We start from the raw sequence: 19,497 nt of genomic DNA, 5'->3' as shown, positions 1-19,497 counted from the left end.
ATGAATGTTTATTGCAACTGGAGTTAGGCCAGATGTCCTTCAACAGGCAACTGTCCTTGCTATGTAATATTATTCAGTAATAGAAAGGAAATTGTATATATATCAACTTTAATGAAGCTCCAGAGATTTGTGCTAAGTGGAAAAAAATAACATCCCCTGAAGGTTAGAACTATATGACTTCTTTTATATAATGTTTTGAAATAAAAATGTTTTCGGAAGTGGAAAACAAGTTGTTTGTTACCAATAATTAAGGGTATGAGGGAGGCGGGAGACGAATGGGTTTGGTTTTATAAAAAGGTAACCCAGGAAACCCTTGTGCTGGAATTGTTCAATATCTTGTCCTTAGAGGTTGGAATTGTGCATCTTCAGAGGGAACAGAATTGTGTATAGCCTAACACAGGAACACACAATTGCATCAATTTGTTTCCTTCTTGTCATACTGTACTTGAGTATACAAAATGTTTCCTCTGAGGATACTGGGCACAATGCACAAGGAATATCATGTGTTATTTTTCCCACAATTATGGTGGATCTACAAGTTCTCAGTAAATATTTCAATTAATAAACAAATATAAGAAAATTTTGTTTAAAGAAGAATTAAAATTAATTAGTTTCACTGAAGCACCTTTAGTATTCTGTATAGTAAAATAAGAAGGGAACATATTTCTCTTGTTTCAGACTGGTATATATAGGTCATTTCAAAAAAAACATTTCTGCAATTGTTTCACCTTCATTTCATGTTTTATTTTATTTTACCTTATGTTTTTATTTTGAAATAACATAGTTGGCAGACAAAACACGATTATGCAGTAATGAATAGTTGAATAGATTTAAAAATAAAAAATGACTAGGAAATGTTTTTAAAATAATAGATGAGGGCAAACCAAGGAAATAGTGAGAGCATTTATCTCTATGGCAAAATTAAACTTTAGGAGGAAAAAACACTAACTGCCATCATGAACTTAACAGGGAAAGAATTTTTATAAATCACTACTTGCTATCACCCTTACAGCTTCCCAACTCTAAAGATTTGTGTGTGTTATAAAATTTGTAGTAACATTACCAAATGTGATGTTTTGGTACCTTGTGACAAAATAGTTCAACTTTCATAAAATCTACATAAGCATACTGGTAAACCAATATTTTCTAGAAAAACAATCTATAATCAAACTTAAGTAAAACTTTATTCAGAGTACAAGTAGATTTATTGATAATATTTATTCAACAGTTTTGTGTTTTTTCCTTTTTTAAAAATTTTTTTTATTGTGGTCGAAGTGAATTACAATTCTCTCACAGTAATATTTGAGGCACATAGTGACAATAAGTGAGGGGCATTTCCACCACCATTGTTGTCCTCCCTCCACCCCTGTTCCCAGCATGCAACCCACATCTCTCTCCTTTACCCCGTAATGCTAGCTCAACTGTTCCCCCCTTGTACAGCTTGTTGTAGATTGGATATCAATTCTGTTATCGTTGACTTTAGATTTGGTATTTATGTATGATCAGTTTTTATTTCCACCAAATGAACATTCAACTGTCTGGCCTTGGTACCATCTGGGGGACGAAGGAAAAAAGAAAAAAGAAAAGAAAGGCAAACAAAAAAAGAGAAAAACTAGGAGGAGTTTGTCTAGGAGTTATAAATATCCATTTGGAAGAAAGGGAAAAAAGAAGAAAAAAGTAGTAAAACAAGACAACCAGAAACAAAAAAAAATAAGGAAGTATCAACAAGATTACAAAAGAATAAACACAGAATAAGCCAAAAACCAAAACTATCAACTATGGAAAAAGAAATAAGAAAGAAAGAAAAAGAGAAAAAAAGTAATCCCAGACCAGCAACTTCTAAAAAAAAAAAGGTTGTATTTCTTCTTTTTTTTGTTTTTTGTTGTTGTTGTTTTTTTTTTGGTTGTTGTTGTTTTTGCATAGGCATGGTGAATATAGGGGAAATTACAGTGGGAATTCCCTTGGCTTAAGAGGTACATGGTTTCCTCCGCCCTTAAAGCATGGGAACAGCTACCAGATCCATGCTCACTCATTTGTATACTCCAAGGTCTTTTTATGGTGTCAGGAAACTTTCCACTCAGATGTGGTTGATTATATCCTGCCTCTGTAGCTGGAGATGTTCTTTGTGTAGGTCATAGGGTGAAGGCTAGGAGAGATTTTTTTCATTATGGTTCTAGGAGTTCTGTTCCATCTCTGTTGTTGTAATCAGTCTTCTATAATTAGTGGTCTTGGCTTTTTTTCAGAACCTAGAACAGAGCTTTTCAGCATAGTTCCAGAAGTTCTGCTCAGTTGGAATTGTTAAAGTTAGACCTCTGGAATTAGAGATCTTGGTTTTTGTACAAATCCTAGGCTGAGGCCTAGGCTAGGAACTTCTTCACTGGTCCCTTGATAGGTTCTGTCCAGTGAATATTTGTCAAAGTCAGTCTTCTGTAGATCGTGATTTTTGTTCTTGCTTAGGGCAAAGGATTACATGTTTTCTGTTTGCATCATACCATTAGGTCCTGAGATGGGGGCAACCCTCTCTTAGCTCAAGTTGTTGCCGTTTCCTCATGTCAAGATGTCATGTTAAAACTGTTGCAAGTTGGTGCTGGGACAGCATTCAGAGTTTCCCCCAGAGGAGTTTGGTTCCAGTACTATTGCTGGTACCTGTGTGTTGCAAGTCAGCCCTTGATGGGGTTGACTGATGGAGGGATGGAGGATGAGGTCTTTCCCCTCCAGCTCAGAGCGTGTATCTGCCACCCTGTTCAGCCGGTGGTTCTGAGTTGAAGTAGCGAGTAAAAGGCTAGCAGACAGATAGGCTTGTGAAAATATCCGCTTTATTTGGAGGACAAGTCTGAAGCCAAAAGCCTCAGCATCAGTTCCAGCCAAAAAGCCCCCCGCCTTTCACAGACCCTTGCTTTTATCCCCCAGAATCAGGTACCACTCCTTAGTGGAATCAGGTACTACCCAATGGTGGGAGCAGAATCAGGTACCACCCCAGGGTGGGAGCAGAATGCCAGGTCACAACCCAGGGTAGGGCACAATCACCGATCAAGGTAGGCTCAGTAACATACTAATCCTATTGAAATGTTTACATACACAACACCTGTGTCAGTTCCTTGTCTGGGATCTGGGGTTCTGGATTGGACAGTCGCTGTCCAGTCATGTGGAGTCAAAGTTGAGTCTACATGGCACATGCTTATGATGGGAGACTACCCTGTATTTTTAAAAATTATGGGTTCTTGGGGTCGGAGAGATAGCATGGAGGTAAGGCGTTTGCCTTCCATGTAGAAAGTCAGTGGTTTGAATCCCGGTGTCTCATCTGGTCCCCTAAGCCTGCCAGGAGCAATTTCTGAACATAGAGCCATGAGTAATCCCTGAGCACTGCTGGATATGACCCAAAAACCTTGGTTACCATTTAGGTTTGGCAATCAGAGAGGAGTCCACTGTCTACCAATCAAAAAAGAAAAAGGAGGGGTCTTATCCCTAATAGATGAGAGGTTTTTTTTTTTTTTGTGAAGAATATTTCTCTTTATTTAGAGTGCTATGCAAAAGGATATGGTGACATATTATATTGCTGGTGAGTTTGGAGGTAAAAATGATAGTCTTCACAATCTCTGTGCATTGGTTTATATCTGAACTTTTATCCAGGCAAGACTTTTCTTGTAGGTTTTTGTACCAGGCAGAACCAAAACAGATGAGGTTGTAGAAAGAAAGAGAGAAAAGGAAAAAAAAATTATATCTATATCTATATAGGTATATAATAAAAGAAAAAATAAAAATACATTTTAAAAATACAGTAAAGAAAAATGCTGTTTATGAGCTGACTTTCTTTTAGGAATAAACAGACTAGGAGTTATTATTATAGAGGTATTAAACACATAAAGGAAATATAGGCTTTCTCATTAAGTCTTTTGAGATGTTCTTGTGGTGGGTGAAGTCCCAGGCATTTTTTCATCACATCCTGATTAGACATGGAGCTGTGAAGGTGAGCTGATTAAATACATGTGGAAAATATTTTTCATTTTTCTGTCTTTAGGCAAAACCCATCAGCTCAGGGGTTACTTCTGTATCTGTGCTCAGGAATTACACCTGGTGAGCCCCAGGAACCATATGGTGTGCTAGGGGTTAAACCCAGGTTGACTGTGTGCAAGGCAAATACTCTTTCTACCTGCTATACTATTGTTCTGACCACACATGACAATGGTTGATATAAGGGGCTTGCTCTTGTTGGTTCTCAGGGCCATGCAGTCCTGGTGATCTAACCTGAGCCTCCAGCATATAAACTATGTGCTCCTAGACCGATAAATTCTGGTATAATAGTACATTCAAAGTTCATTGATTTTTCAGTTCACATGGGAGCTAATCTTTTAAATGTTGCCACTGTTGAATTATTTTTGTTTTGATTTTGGATCACACCCAGCAGCGCCCAGACACAGGATGCCGGGACTTGTACCACTGTCCCCTGCATGCAAAGCAAATGCCCCACCTCCATGCCATCTCTCCAGCCCCAACCACTGTTGAATTTTTGGAACAGCAAAGAAGAGATTATCAAAAGTTACCTGGAAAGATTATTTGTTGTGAAACAAAAAGTATGCATGTATTTTACCCATATAATATATTATAACAAATTAAATGCTAAAGCAGATATAATATCTGTATGCTTCCATTAAGCCAGACTGTAAATTTGTAAAATTACAAAGCAGCACTACTGTCTAATTACTTTTTAATAATATTTTTTATTTATTTAAAGAAAATGAATCACGGGGCCAGAGAGATATCATGGAGGTAAGGCATTTGCCTTTCATGCAGAGGTCATTGGTTCAAACCCCAGCATCCCATATGGTCCCCTGAGCCTGCCAGGAGCAATTTCTAGCATGGAGCCAGGAGTAATCCCTGAGTGCTGCCGGGTGTGACCCAAAAACAAAACAAAACAAAAACAAAAAACAAAACAAACAAAAAAACAAAACAAAACAAAAAGAAAGAAAAGAAAAAGAAAATGCATCACATAGTTGACATAACTGATCATTATACATTTGTTTCAAGAAGACCAAAAGCAACATGATTTAAAAAATAGAAAATTGAAAGAAAAACTAAAGAAATAGAAGAGAAAGGAAAGAAAAAATTTAGTAGCAAGTATATTTTTTGAAAATTATTGAATCACCAATGAACTCATTAGAGCACTACCAGAAAGTTTTTAAAGGATAAGAGTTAAAAAATTACAGTAAAAACGGTGTGAGTGACAATTATTGTTTGCATAAACCCAGCAAAATATGGGGGAAATGGAAAGGAAAAGTCTTGGCCTAAATACAAGGCCTTACCCCTGAATATTTCTAGCATAAGACCAACTCTGGGATCCAGGCATACTAAGTTGTCCAACCCCTGAGTCATTCTCTGTGGTCCTGGTAAAATTTTTACGCATATTCACAGTTGTTGGTTTCAGGTTTCTGTAGTTAAAGATTTCAGTTTCTGTGCATCTCCTTCATTGAAGTCGGGATGGTGTGGAGTGTCCTCTAGTTTTGCCTCACCATTAGTGGGCAATGTGGAGAGCCTTGCCCTGCAAGCAGGTTGTTGCTGTTGCTAAGTCATCTGGGTTTTAAAAGAACTCTCTTTGGAGTAAGTCAATGCAGGGGAAATGGTAGGGTCTTCTCTGGTAGAGGTTTGCTTCCTGGTGATGTTATAGATAATTGTGGTTGTTTCCGTATATGGTATACATGTTTCAGGGGTGTATGGGCAATGCCCATTCTTATGAAGCCTGAGCAGGGTCATTATGACCATGTTCAAGGTGTAAGACTCCACTGCATTACAAAATTTGTGTTCCTATCTCTATTAGATAAGAACTTGTTTGCAGGGCAGACATCTTGAGCTTTTGCTCTGCTTGCTTCCTCCTGGGAACTTTGATCCTCTCTGGCATCCTTCTCTGAAGGCTCGCTTTTCCTGAGGTGAGTCTTCCCTGCCCAGAGATGTGGATATAGATGACTCTACTAGGCCTCTTAAGCACAGCAGACAATTTGGGACTTCACTCTGCTTGCTTCAGCCTGGGAACATTGATCCTCTCTGGAATCCTTCCCTGAGGACTTGCCTTCTCCAGAGGTGAGTTGTTTTGCTCAAGAGGTTGGGTGGAGTCAGAGGAGCTTCACTGCTGTACACTCCACCTAGCTGATAAATACAACCACAAAACATAGAAAAATCCACAGTACAAGTGTGACAATGGGGAAACAATGCAGACCAACATCAGGCATAGAGAATGAAGATGGCAACTCTGATGACCCAAAAACAGACAGCCACATAGTTAGTCTCTCAGATATGGAGTTTAGAGAAGAAATATGGAGGATGTTTCCAGAACTCAAAGAAAGCATAGATTGAGTTGAACAGAACACTAATAAGAATCAAGAGTATATAAAGACAGAAATCAGAAAACTCCAAACTGAAATAACAGGTCAAATAACAGGTCTGAAAAACTCAGTAGATTGAATTGGACAGAACACTAATAAGAATCAAGAGTATATAAAGACAGAAATCAGAAAACTCTAAACTGAAATAACAGGTCAAATAACAGGTTTGAAAAACTCAGTAGACAAATTGAAAAACTCAATGAAAAGCCTCTCCAACAGGGTAACAGCAGCTGAAGATAGAATTAGTGAGCTGAAAGATGAGATGCATAACAATTCCATACAGCAGAAGAGATTAGAAAAAAATCCTTAAAGTAAATGATAAGACAATGGAAAAGTCCTCAAAGAATGTGAACAGATGAAAATAGAAGTATTTCATAAGCTCAACAGAAATAGCTTAAGAATCATTGGAATCATAGAGACCCAGGAAGAAAATATCCAGGAAGAATCAACAGTCAAGAACATCATTAGATAGAAACTACCAGAGCTAAAGAATACATGCGACCAACCTGAGCGTGTGGTGAGCGCCCACCCAACGAGCCCACTCTTTGACATAACACTGGCAGCTTAGGGGACCCTAGGTCTATGAGGCCGGGAAGAAAGGCCAGTGGGAGCACTTGTGGGGATTGGTAACTCATCAATCTATCATACACAGCCCAGGGAGACAGAAAGTCAGGGGGACCAGTGACTAGAGGGGCAAGAAGGAAGCTCAGACTGGCTCCCAGGTAGGGAGGGCTAATGATCTAGGCTCAATGGCGCCCTTTACCATTTTGGCCAGGAGTGAACCTGCACTGTCTGGCAGGAAGGGGGTGGCTGTTGACCAGGCTTGACTGGAGGACGAGGAAAGGAGCAAAACTCAGTGACATTACCCAACATACTCACGTATAGCCACACCCCAAGAAGGGAACCAGCCCCATGCCACAGGTGGCAAGAGCGGGCTGAACCTGAAGGTACTGCACTCCAAGCCAAGCCAATAAATGCAAAGTAAGATGGGTAAATTAAGGAAAACATTAACAGGGGAGATGGAGAGAAATCAGAACAAGTTTCCAAGTCCACCAAAATGCACAGACCCAAGAGAGGAAGACCTGACCTAAAAGCAGCCATGAGAATAGAATTACAAGCCATGCTATAAGAAATGCACTGGCCAGAGATTACAAGAAATCAATAGATGAACAAATGAACCAACTTAAAGAATTGCTACAAAATATGAAAGACTCCATACAAACGGAATTAAAAGAAATACGTAAAACCATAGAAAGCCAGAAGAGCAGAATCACACAGCTTGAGAATCACATAGAAGAACTCAAAGATAAACTGCAAATAAAATACAATAAAGAAGCCAACAAAGAAACAGAAGGTAAAGCACTGGAAGTAAAAGTCCAGTATTTAATGAACAAAGACAAAAGAAACAATCTAAGAATTGTAGGGGAGGAAACAGGGAAAGGGAAAGAACAATTAGGGAAATAATAGCGGAAAACTTTCCCACCCTCTGGAAAGATGCATCTGAGCAAATCCAGGTGGTGAAAAGAGTCCCCAACAAAATAGACCCTAACAAACCAACTCCAAGACACATAGTAATTCAAATGGCAAGAAACAAAGAAAAAGGCGACCTACTTAAAGCTATAAGGGAGAAAAAAAACCCTCACATACAAAGGAAGGAACATTAGAATCAAACCAGATTTCCCATATGGAATACTGCAAGCAAGAAGACAGTGGAATGACATATTTAAATGACTGAATGAAAGAAATTTTCAACCTAGAGTTTACTATCCAGCAAAACTCTCATTTATATGGGAGGGAAGACTAAAATCATTCTCAAACAAAAATCAACTCGCATTATTTGCGCAAACAAAACTGACCCTAAATGACCTACTCAGAGATAACTTACACAATCCAAACCCCCGATTGTAACAACAACCACCCTATACAACACAACTTCACAACAGCCCACTCTGTCAATAATCTCCTTAAATGTCAATGGTCTAAACTTTCCCATTAAAAGACACATAATAGAGAACTGGATTAGAAAACATAAACCAGATTTTTTGCTGCCTGCAAGAAACACACCTACAAGTACAGGATAGAAACAGGCTTAGAATAAAAGGATGGAAATCAATTATCCAGGCCAATGGAAAACAAAAAAAAGCAGGGATGGCCATTTTTATATCAGAGCAAATTGCATTCAACCTCAAGAAAGTGATCAGAGACAAAGAGGGTCACTACTTACTGATCAGGGGAACACTAGACCAAGAAGTGCTAACACTGGTTAATATCTACGCACCTAATGCAAAGCCAGCAAAATATGTACAGCAACTGCTTGCAAAACTGGAGAAACACATGAAAGGAAATGTGATAGTAGTAGGAGATTTTAATGCTTCACTATCACCACTGGACAGATCCACCAGACAGAAAACTAACAAAGAAATAAGAGCCCTAAATGAAAAATGAGAAGAACTAGGTCTAATAGACTTATATAGGGCCCCACACCCCCAGAAAGCAGAAAACACATTCTTCTCAAGTCCACATGGAACCTTCTCCAGAATAGACCAGGCCTAGGATACAAATCTAACCTGCATAAAATCACAAAGCTAAGTATCATTAGAAGTACCCTGTCAGATAACTATGCAACAGAGGTCAAAATTGACTATAAAAAGAAGCAATGGAGAAAATCCAACATCTGGAGATTAAACAACATGCTGCTCAAAAACAGCTGGATCAAAGAAGTACTCAAGGAAGAAATAAAAAGATTCCTTGAGACAAACGACAATGAAGAAACAACTTGTCAAAACTCGTGGGACTCAGCAAAAGCACTAACAGGGGGAAACTCATAGCAATACAATCCTATGTCAGGAAAGAGGAAAATGACAAAATTAGCAGCTTAAGGGACCATCTTAAGGAGCTGGAACAATAGCAACAACAAAAAAACCCCCAAACACAACCAGAAGACATGAAATAATAAAAACTAGAGCAGAAATAAACAACATAGAAACTAAGAAAACAATACAAAAAATCAATGAGACCAGGAGTTGGTTTTTTGAAAGAATAAACAAGATAGACAAACCACTGGCAAGACTTACCAAAAAAGAAAAAAAAAAAGGGAAAACACCCAGATAAGCAGGATTACAAATGAAAGGGGAGAGATTACAACAGAACTCCAAGAAATCCTACATATCATGAGGACATATTATGAACAATTATAATCAGATAGTATAGAGAATACAGAAGAAAGTGACAGATTCTTGGAAAAATACCATCTTCCAAGACTAGAAAAGGAGGATTTATAAAGCCTAAATAGGCCAATCACCTCGGAAGAAATTGAAATGGTAATTAAGAAACTCCCCAAGAACAAAAGTCCAGACCCATATGGTTTTACAGGTGAATTTTATCAAACATTCCAAGAAGAATTACTTCCACTAATCCACAGGCTCTTCCAAACCATTAAAAAGACAGGAATCTTCCCCAATTCCTTTTATGAGGCTCATATCACTCTGATTCCCAAAGAGGGCAAAGATACCACCAAGAAAGAAAACTACAGACCAATCTCACTAATGAATATAGATGCAAAAATACTCAACAAAATCTTAGTGAACTGAATCCAGCACTACATCAAAAAGATCATACACCATGACCAAGTGGGTTTTATCCCAGGGGTGCAAGAATGGTTCAACATACGCAAATCAATCAACATCATACACCACATCAATAATAAAAAAGACAAAAACCACATGATCATATCAATCGATGCAGAGAAGGCATTTGACAAAATCCAACAACCATTCATGTTGAAAGCAGTAAGCAAAATAGGTCTGGAAGGAACCTTTCTCAAGATAGTTACAGCTATCTATGAAAAGCCAACAGCCAACATTATCCTTAATGGTGAAAAACTGAAAGCATTTCCACTAAGGTCAGGAACTAGGCAAGGCTGACCATACTCTCCACTCTTATTCAACATAGTCTTAGAAGTCCTAGCAATAGCAATCAGACAAGAGAAGGGAATCAAAGGAATTCAAATAGGGAAAGAGGAATTCAAACTATCTCTTTTTGCAGATGACATGATGATATTCATGGAAAACCCTAAAGAGTCCACAGTAAAACTCCTAGAAACAATAAACCAATACAGCAAAGTGACTGGTTACAAAGTCAATACACAAAAGACAGTAGCATTTCTCTATTCAAACAATGAAGTAGAGAAGAGATTAAGAATACAACTCCATTTAAAATAGTATCAAAAACATCAAGTACCTAGGAATCAACCTTACAAGGAAAGTGAAAAACTTATACCAGGCAAACTTCAAAACACTCCAGAAAGAAATGGAAGATCTAAGGAAATGGAAGAGCATTCCATGCTCATGGGTAGGTAGAATCAACATAGTCAAAATGACTATCCTACCCAAAATCCTATATAGATTTAATGCAATCCCCATCCAAATTCAGACATCATTCTTTAAAGACTTAGATCAATCATAAAATTCATCTGGAACTACAAAAGACCCAGGATAGCCAAACACATACTTAAAAAAACAAGTAGCTGGGTGGCATCACTTTACCTAACCTGAAGCTATACTATAAAGCCATAATGATCAAAGCAGCATGGTACTGGTACAAGGACAGAGCCTCAGGCCAGTTGGTTAGAACAGAATTTCCAGACATAAGCTCCCAGATATACAGTCAACTAATATTTGACAAAAGAGCCAAGAACTTGAAATGAAACAAAGTCTTTTCAATAAATGGTGTTGGTACAACTGGAAAACCATTTGTAAGAAACTGAAAATTGACCCATACCTCACCCCATGTACAAATGTCAACTCAAAATGGATTAAAAACCTTGAAATCAGACCCGAATCTATAAAGTTTATTGAGGAAAAATAGGCAGAACACCAGAAGTCCTATATATCAAAATGTATTTGATGATAGAATGCCAATGGCAAGAACTTTAGCATCAAACATAAACAAATGGGACTACACCAAACTAAAAAGCTTCTGCATGGCAAAAGAAACCCTACTTAACACAAGAAGATAGTCAACTGAATGGGAAAAAATCTTTGCACTCAACATTTCAGATAAAGGACTGATATCCAGAATATACAAAGCACTCAGAAAGCTGAGCCCCCCAAAACCAAATAAAGCCATAGAAAAATGAAGAGATGAAATGAATAGACACTTATGAGGAAGACTTAAAGGTGGCCAACACATGAAAACATGCTCACCTTCACTCATCATTAGGGAAATCCAAATCAAGACAACAATGAGGTACCACCTTACACCAGTGAGGATGGCTCACATCAAACATAATGGGAACAAAAAAAAAATAATGGGAACAGTCTCTGTTGGTGGGGATGTGGTATGAAAGGCACTCTCATCCACTGCTGGTTAGAATACCACCTAGTCCAACCCTACGGAAAACAGTCTGGAGACTGCTCAATGAACTCATAATTGAGCTGCTGTTTGACCCACCAATTGCTCTCCTAGGTATCTACCCCCAAGTTGGAAGGACATTCATCCCAATGTATGTGTGCACCCTACTATTTATCACAGCACTCAGTATAATAGCCAAGTCTTGGAACCAACCTCGATGTCCAACAACAGATGAGTGGATCATTAAGATGTGGTAGCTATACACAATGAAATACTACATGGCAGTTAGAAATGATACAGTTGTAGACACTGCAGCAACATGAATGGACCTAGAAAATATTATGTTAAATGAAGTAAGCCAGAAGATGAAAGATAAACACAGAATGATAACACTATTATGAAGTACCTAGAATATACACCACATATACAACCAATACTCCATGATCAAATAATAGAGTGTAACAGGGTAGAAACTCCAAACACTGTAATAATCAACATATATGGGGGGAATAGGGCCCAAAACAAGTGGAAGAGGAACAACACAAAGCCTCGACTACACATTATACCATAAAGAAACCAGCAACAACAGAAACAACAGAATAGAGAGAACAGGTAAGTAATAAGGCTTTTACTACAAAGGCCCATAATAATATCTAAGGGATCTTATACAGGATTACAGGTAAAGAATACGATGGGAAGTCACTGACTCCAATGGAAGCATTTCATAACAATATATTTTAATGCCTTAAGTTTACTATATTTAAAATAACCTCTCAGCTTGTCTCTTCACAGGGGTTCTTGAATACAAAGGGTGGACAACCTAAGGTGACACTGAGATGCTCAGTCACATTAGATACCATACTCAGCTTGCATTATGAAAATGTCTTGATAAAACACTTTAACATAACCTTTATTTCTAGGTTATATCCTCTTTTAGGACCAGAAGCATGTGACCAGCCAGACCACTGAAGCAGCAACTGTGACCCACAGACTTATACTACGGGGTCTACTCATCGAACTCATTCAAGCAAACTAACATTCCCTTGCTCTTTTCTTCTCTCTTCTCACTGCTTCTTTTTTTCTTTTCTTCTACTCTTTCCTCTTCACTATCATCAATTCAACCCTCGTCAAATAAAAACCACACTGCTACTTCCTATTTAGGAAAGGAAAGTTGTTATATAAGATGCTGTGGACAATGCTGCATAGGGTAAACACCTAGTACTTGAGATGAAAAACCTATATGTATCCAAAAGATGACCTATTACTTCCTGTACCTTACATGTACTATATTTACCTATCTTGCTGTACTCAGTTTATTTCTTGCTCTCCCCTCCTCTTATTCTAAAGCTATACCTAAGCTAACTACTATATGTTTATATGTGGGCATGACCACACTGAGATAGAACTCCCCCTTGAGAGCCAAACCTGGTACCCAGAACCCAAGCGAAGGGACACCCACTCAGACCCACACCTCGTCCCCAGCAAGAAAATACAAACAACACCCCTGCTGACTCATGCTGTGTGGCCCTCCTTATCACCTCTCCCTAATGTGGACTGTTGTTTGTTACCAGACTTAGTTCCAAAAGGATCCCCAATGCAAGTACTCTACCCAAGACCTCTCTGCAGCAAATCTTTTCTCAATCTCAAGAAGACCAGGGCGAGAGATGAGAATACACCCTGGAGCCCACACCTTACAAGAAAATCTCAAAAGACAATGGAGAAGAAAAAAAAGCCTATATTTCCTTCATAAGCTTAAGACCTATGCAATACTACTGCTTAATCTGTTTTTCCCCAAATGTAAGGTAGTCTCCTACATCACTTTGTTTTTTTAATTACTTTTTAAAATTCATCTTAAAATTTATTTTATATATATATGTTTCCTTCTCTTTCCACCCCCAAAATGCACCAGCAATATAATGTAGCACCATCTCTTCCTGCAAAGGCATACTAAAAAAAAGGGGGGGGGGAATCTAACATATAAAAAGAAGCTCTTATCTACTAGGGATAAGAACTCACACTTTTTTACAATACAGGGCCACCTCCCACCTTGAACATGTCATGTGGACCCAACTTAGACCCCAGGTGATTAAACACCAACGGACCAGCCTTGAACCCTGGATCCCAGACATAGAAATGACACAGTTCTCCACAATAGCTTCAGTAACTTCCCCTCCAGTTCATCCTTAATACTGCTCTGACACCAAGATGGGCCAGTTCTAATAGGAAATCTTGACAACGAGGAAATGGGAACAACTTGATCTAAGAACAGGTTTTCTACCTCACCATCTAATGATAAGACAAAATAAGAAGACTTGTCAGCCTTTGATCTGTGCAAAAGCCAAGATCACTATCTACAGATGACTGACTGTGACGACCATGACTGAGCAGAACGTATCTTAGAAGCAACAAAATGCCCTAGTCTAGGTTCTGGTCTATGATCTATACGACATCCAAGATCTCTAATTCCAAAGGTCTGACTGAGTCATTTGCAAGTGAATGGGTCTTCTGAAAACATAATGAAGGACTCTATCCCAGGCTCCATACTGGGATCAGCACAATGACCAAGACCACCAACTAAAGAAGACGGATTAAAATGACAGTGAAGGACCAGAACTTCTAGAACGACAAAGAAAGTCTTCATCATAAGCTCTGTTCCTGGACACGTGCAGATACCAAGATCTCTAGATATAGAGGTCTGATTTTATCACCCATGACGGAGCTGAAGCCCTCCATACACCATAAAGGCACCGAGGGGAGAGTAAATGAACATGCAAGGAGTCTATACTTATTCCCATGACAGTTTACTTCAAAGGAGGAGAAACCCCTGTAGCTTTTAGGCCAAGGGAATTCTCTCTCTAATGTCCTCAATATTTACTATGCCTATTCAGGGAAAAAAAACAAAAACAAAACAACAACAACAGAAAGGGCACAAAATAATATTTTTTATCTATTTATTTATATTTTTGATCTCTTTGTTTGGGTTTGGATATTGAAGTTGTTGTCTCCAGTTTTTTTTTCCTTTTTGCACTCTGTATGTCTTCATTTCAGGACCATGTTTATTATGTGGTGCTTGTCTTTATTGCTGTAGTGCTCACTGGATTTTTTTTTTTTAATGTGAGATCTCCTTTTGTATGGTTGTGGTGTTTCACTTCCTTTTTCCCTTTTCTCTCTCAAACTGAGGTTAAGAGCCTCTAAAAGCACTCTGCCCATTTAGGGCTTACTTGATTTTTACCCCATTTTATTGCTGCTCTTTTCTTCAAACAAAACCACATAACTTGATCTATCTAGTACTGCCTCTCAAATAGAAGGGGAAAGAGTGGAGGTTATCAAGACCAAACAGTTGTATGATCACCAAGTAGTAAGCTAGACACAGAGGGGAACACCTATACTAGCAGTCCCGGGATTGAGGGTGGGGGATATGGGATGCAAGATAGGAACAGGGGTTGAGGGAGGACAACTTTGGTGATGGGAATTCCCCTGACACATTGTTAATATGTACCTAAAATATTACTGTGAAATATATGTAAGCCACTTTGGTCAAAATAAAAATTATATATATAAAAGAATGAGAACAAGCAGTGCTGGCGAGGATTTGGAGAGAAAGGAACTCTTTTTCACTGTTGGTGGGAATGCCATCTATTCCAAACTTTATGGAAAGTGATACGGAGATTCCTCCAAAACCTGAAAATTGAGCTCCCATACAATCCAGCTATACTACTTCTAGGGTTATACCCTAGGAGCACAAAAATACAATTAAAAAAACTCCCTCACACTGATATTCATTGCAGCTCTGTTTACAATAGCCAGACTTTGTAAAAACCAAGATGCCCTTCAGCAGACGAATGGCTAAAGAAACTGTGGTACATACAGACAATGGAATATTATGCAGCCGCCAGGAGAGATGAAGTCATGAAATTCTCCTATACATGGATATACATGGAATCTATTTATGCTGAGTGAAATAAGTCAGAGGGAAAGAGAGACAAAGAGTAGTTTCATTTATCTATGGGTTTTAAGAAAAATGAAAGACATTTTTGCAATAATTCTCAGAGACAAAAGAGAGGAGGGCTGGAAGGTCCAGCTCACGTCATGAAGCTCACCACAAAGAGTGATGAGTGCTGTTAGAGAAATAACTACACTGAGAATTATCCTAACAATGTAAATGAATGGGGGAAATAGGAAGCCTGTCTCAAGTACAGTTGGGGGTGGGTTGGGGAGGAGGGAGATTTGGGACATTTGTGATGGGAATGTTGCACTGTTGAAGGAGGGTATTCTTTACATGACTGAAACCCAACTACAATCATATTTTTAATCACAGTGTTTAAATAAAGATATTTAAAAAAGAAAAAAGAACTTGTTTGCAAATGTAATATTTTCCCATTTTAATATACCTATGCAAAAGGGGGACAATGCCACAAAGTATTATTGGTGCATATGGGGGCCGAGGGTATAAGTCCAACAATCCCTGTAACTTGGCTCTAACATGAACTCTCAACAGAGAGGCTTTTCTGACAGAATTCCCTGTTGAACAGATTGCAAAAAAATAAAATGGGCAATATTGTCACTATATAAGATTATATTCAATAAGAGTTGTGGCTGTTAAGAGAATACATATAAGATACTCAAAAGAGATATACATGTCCCTTTTATGTCTTTACAAATAGTTGGGTGTGTGTGTTAAGTCCAGGATACCACTTTGGTTTGTGATTTGGCCTTCTGGAGTCTCCAAAACTACTCCCAGAAGCCCCATATCAGGAAATGTCTTTGAATGGGGACTTCTCAGAAACCGAGTATGGTAGCAAGCACAAGGGAGGTGAAGGAAAGGAGGCTGCTGAGAGTAAATCAATAGCAACAGAGTATAGGTTTCTTCTCAGTCTGGCAGTCTATTTTTTCACTTTGGGTGTTGGTAGGCAGCGGGCTTGAGTGGGATAATGATGTGCTTGTGAGGAGCCAAGAACTGAAGGTAAAAAGGGTTAAATGTGGGGTAATAGGTGGTGGGATGAGTGAGTAAAGGACTATAAATAAGCTTGTAAGGTGGTGAGCCAAGGGGGAAAGGACAGTATATTATATTCTGTATATTGTATGTTTATATATTGTATGTTTATATACATTCTGTATATAAATGTAAATTAAACCCTGTGATATCCTATTCAACTAACTTTATGCGCAAGGGCCCACACGTGGTTTGAGAATGGAGACCAGTGGGAAGGAAAGTTGCCAGAGACTTCCTCAAGCCCTCCCCTCTTGTGTAGGCTGGGGGTTGGGAAAGGCCTTGGGTCCCCTTTAAACTCCTCCCTGGCACCCACCTCGCTGGCACCATTGGCAGGTGCCCAGGGATAGCCCCAGGGTCTGGGAGGAAGGAGAGAGAAGGCTCTTGGGGGCAGCCCAAGCCCCGTAGCCTCCCCCTAAGCTTGGCAAAAAGGCCTTCGGCATGGAGCTCTGCAGCTTTCCATGCTGGCAGAAACTTCTGGCTCCCAGGACAAGAAAAAGTTCCTCCTCTATAATTAATTTTGTTGAATTATTTTTTTCTCAATTTATAAAACAAAATTCTGATGCATATTACTTACTTATAAGAGTCTAAAAATTATTGAATTTGGGAACTGTTAAAGTGGTCTTCAAACTTTTTAAACAGGGGGCCAGTTCACTTTCCCTCAGATCATTGGAGGGCTTAGAGTACAGTAAAAACAAAAACTATGAACAAATTCCTATGCACACTGCATATATATTATTTTGAAGTGAAGAAACAAAATGGGAACAAATACAATATGTGGCTCGTGGGCCATTTTTTGAGCACCACAGATTGTATACAGACTGGAGAAAATAGATTCAGAGTAAAAGGGAATGTTGGTCGAATCATAGATCTGCCGAGCTAGCTTGGTAATTTATTCAACCTCTCAAGTCTTATGAGGCAAGTATTATCATAGTCTCTATTTTTCATTATAAAATAAGATTATATTATATATAATGTAATATATAGATAGTATATAGATATATATATTTATATAATATATAGATAGTATAATGTAATATATAGATAATATGTATATAGAAAATAAGACTAAATGAACCAGACCCTAAGGGAGGTGTTTATGTTACATATCCTTACTCATGTTCATAAGTACTCATGTTTACAAATTTTAGTACCCCCTGCTCACAGAAAAAATATGCTCGTTTAAGAATCTTAAAATGTTTTTTTTTTTTTTGTTTAGGATGGAACACCATTACAGGCATTTGTGGCTGATGTTGCGGACCAAATAGTTGGTGTTGCGGTAACCAGAGATGAAAAGGTAAACTGAAATGGTATTGATTTCCTTTTATTGAACATTTTTATATAAGGCATTTTCACACAATTGGTACACACTTATTTTGAAGTTTCATTTTTTTACTTATTTAATGTAAATGTTCAGTTTTCTTCTAAAAGACATGAAATTGTGTTATCCTTTTTTTCTCTCTCAATTTTCTTGGTCTTATTTGGATAATTACTTCTCCAGATAAAAGTATAATGTTTATAATGAACTAATGCTCATATATATGAATTTTATAGAGAATTTTGGATAGAATTGACAAGCTATTGAGATTTTTCCCTTTAGTAGTATATATTATTAATATATTTCTACATCCCTGTTTCTTAATTCTTTGAGTTCTTTAGGAAATTTGTGTGACATTTATGTGGGTTTTGTAGTGCTTAATATTTTTATTGTTATAGATTCACTTTCTACTATGTTGTCTCTGGAACCTTGACCCTCTCAGGATTCTCAAACTCAATTTACCTGGGGGCCGCAGGAGGCAAAGTCAGTAGTAAGCCTTAAACATTGGGGGGTGTGACCCAAACAACTAAAACAAAACAAAACAAAAAAAGATTCCTCTAGGGCAGGGCCACAAAATGTTGTATGGAGGGCCGTTGGCCGCAAGTTTGAGACCCCTGCTAGATAGATGGATAAATGGCTGGATGAATGCATGGACGGATGTATGCATGGATGGGTAGAGAGAGATCTTAATACCATATTTTCCGGCATATAAAACGACTGGGCGTATAAGACAACCCCCTAATTTTGCAGTTAAAACATAGGTTTAGGCCTATATTCGCTGTATCAGACAGAATGTTCCTATGCTGCAACTGTATGTACCACAGTGAGCCAATCACAACAAGCAAAGGTTCAAAGGTTATATTATAATAGACTTCCTCTCTGACTCTGGCCAATCTGAGCAGGCTTTTTACAGTGTAGATTTGGGTCCAGAACATTGTCTAATTTGCATGCATAAAAAACCCTCTTGGATTGGCTGAGTTAGAGAGGCGGTCCGAGCAGCCTTGCAGTGATTGATTCCTTATCATAGGCACCTTTTCTGGCAATTCCCTGGTGGCATCAGTTAATCTCCCTCACTACATGAACAACACCCTATCCTTGGACCCTAGCACTGAACCGCCAACACGGTTAGCTGGGTTTTGCCAGAAGTGGCCCCCAGATCTGAGTACTGTTTGGGAACCCCCAAGAAAGATATTTGGAAACTCTGCGGCCTGATATTTTTTGTTTCGGCATATTGAAACATTTTTCGGGATATACTCGGCGTATAAGACAAGCCCTGATTTTCGGTTGACTAGTTTTTTGTTTCAAAAGTTGTCTTATACGCCGGAAAATACAGTATATATCTTAAAAACTTCTTATATCTCTTTATTCTGCATTGTTTCCTTGGTTTTGATTTTTACTTCTCTAAATCAGTCTTTTTACCAAATATATTCTATCATCTAGGCCTTTTGTTGGAAATCTTAATG

The 19,497-nt window shown here is 38.4% G+C and overlaps 1 protein-coding gene across 1 annotated transcript in view; it reads left to right on the top strand.

Annotated features, from left to right (window-relative positions):
• The window catches only part of CFAP61 (cilia and flagella associated protein 61), a 391,053-nt gene that overhangs the window by 127,748 nt on the left and 243,808 nt on the right, over nt 1–19,497 (top strand). The window contains exon 16 of the mRNA XM_049774327.1: nt 17,936–18,013. Within this exon, the coding sequence (XP_049630284.1) occupies nt 17,936–18,013 (78 nt within the window). The remainder of the gene's footprint in view (nt 1–17,935; nt 18,014–19,497) is intronic.

This window comes from Suncus etruscus, chromosome 6, assembly GCF_024139225.1.
Source record: "Suncus etruscus isolate mSunEtr1 chromosome 6, mSunEtr1.pri.cur, whole genome shotgun sequence".
Lineage (NCBI taxonomy): Eukaryota > Metazoa > Chordata > Mammalia > Eulipotyphla > Soricidae > Suncus > Suncus etruscus.
Note: the sequence above shows the minus strand (reverse complement) of the source record. Positions and strands in the feature narration are given on the sequence as shown.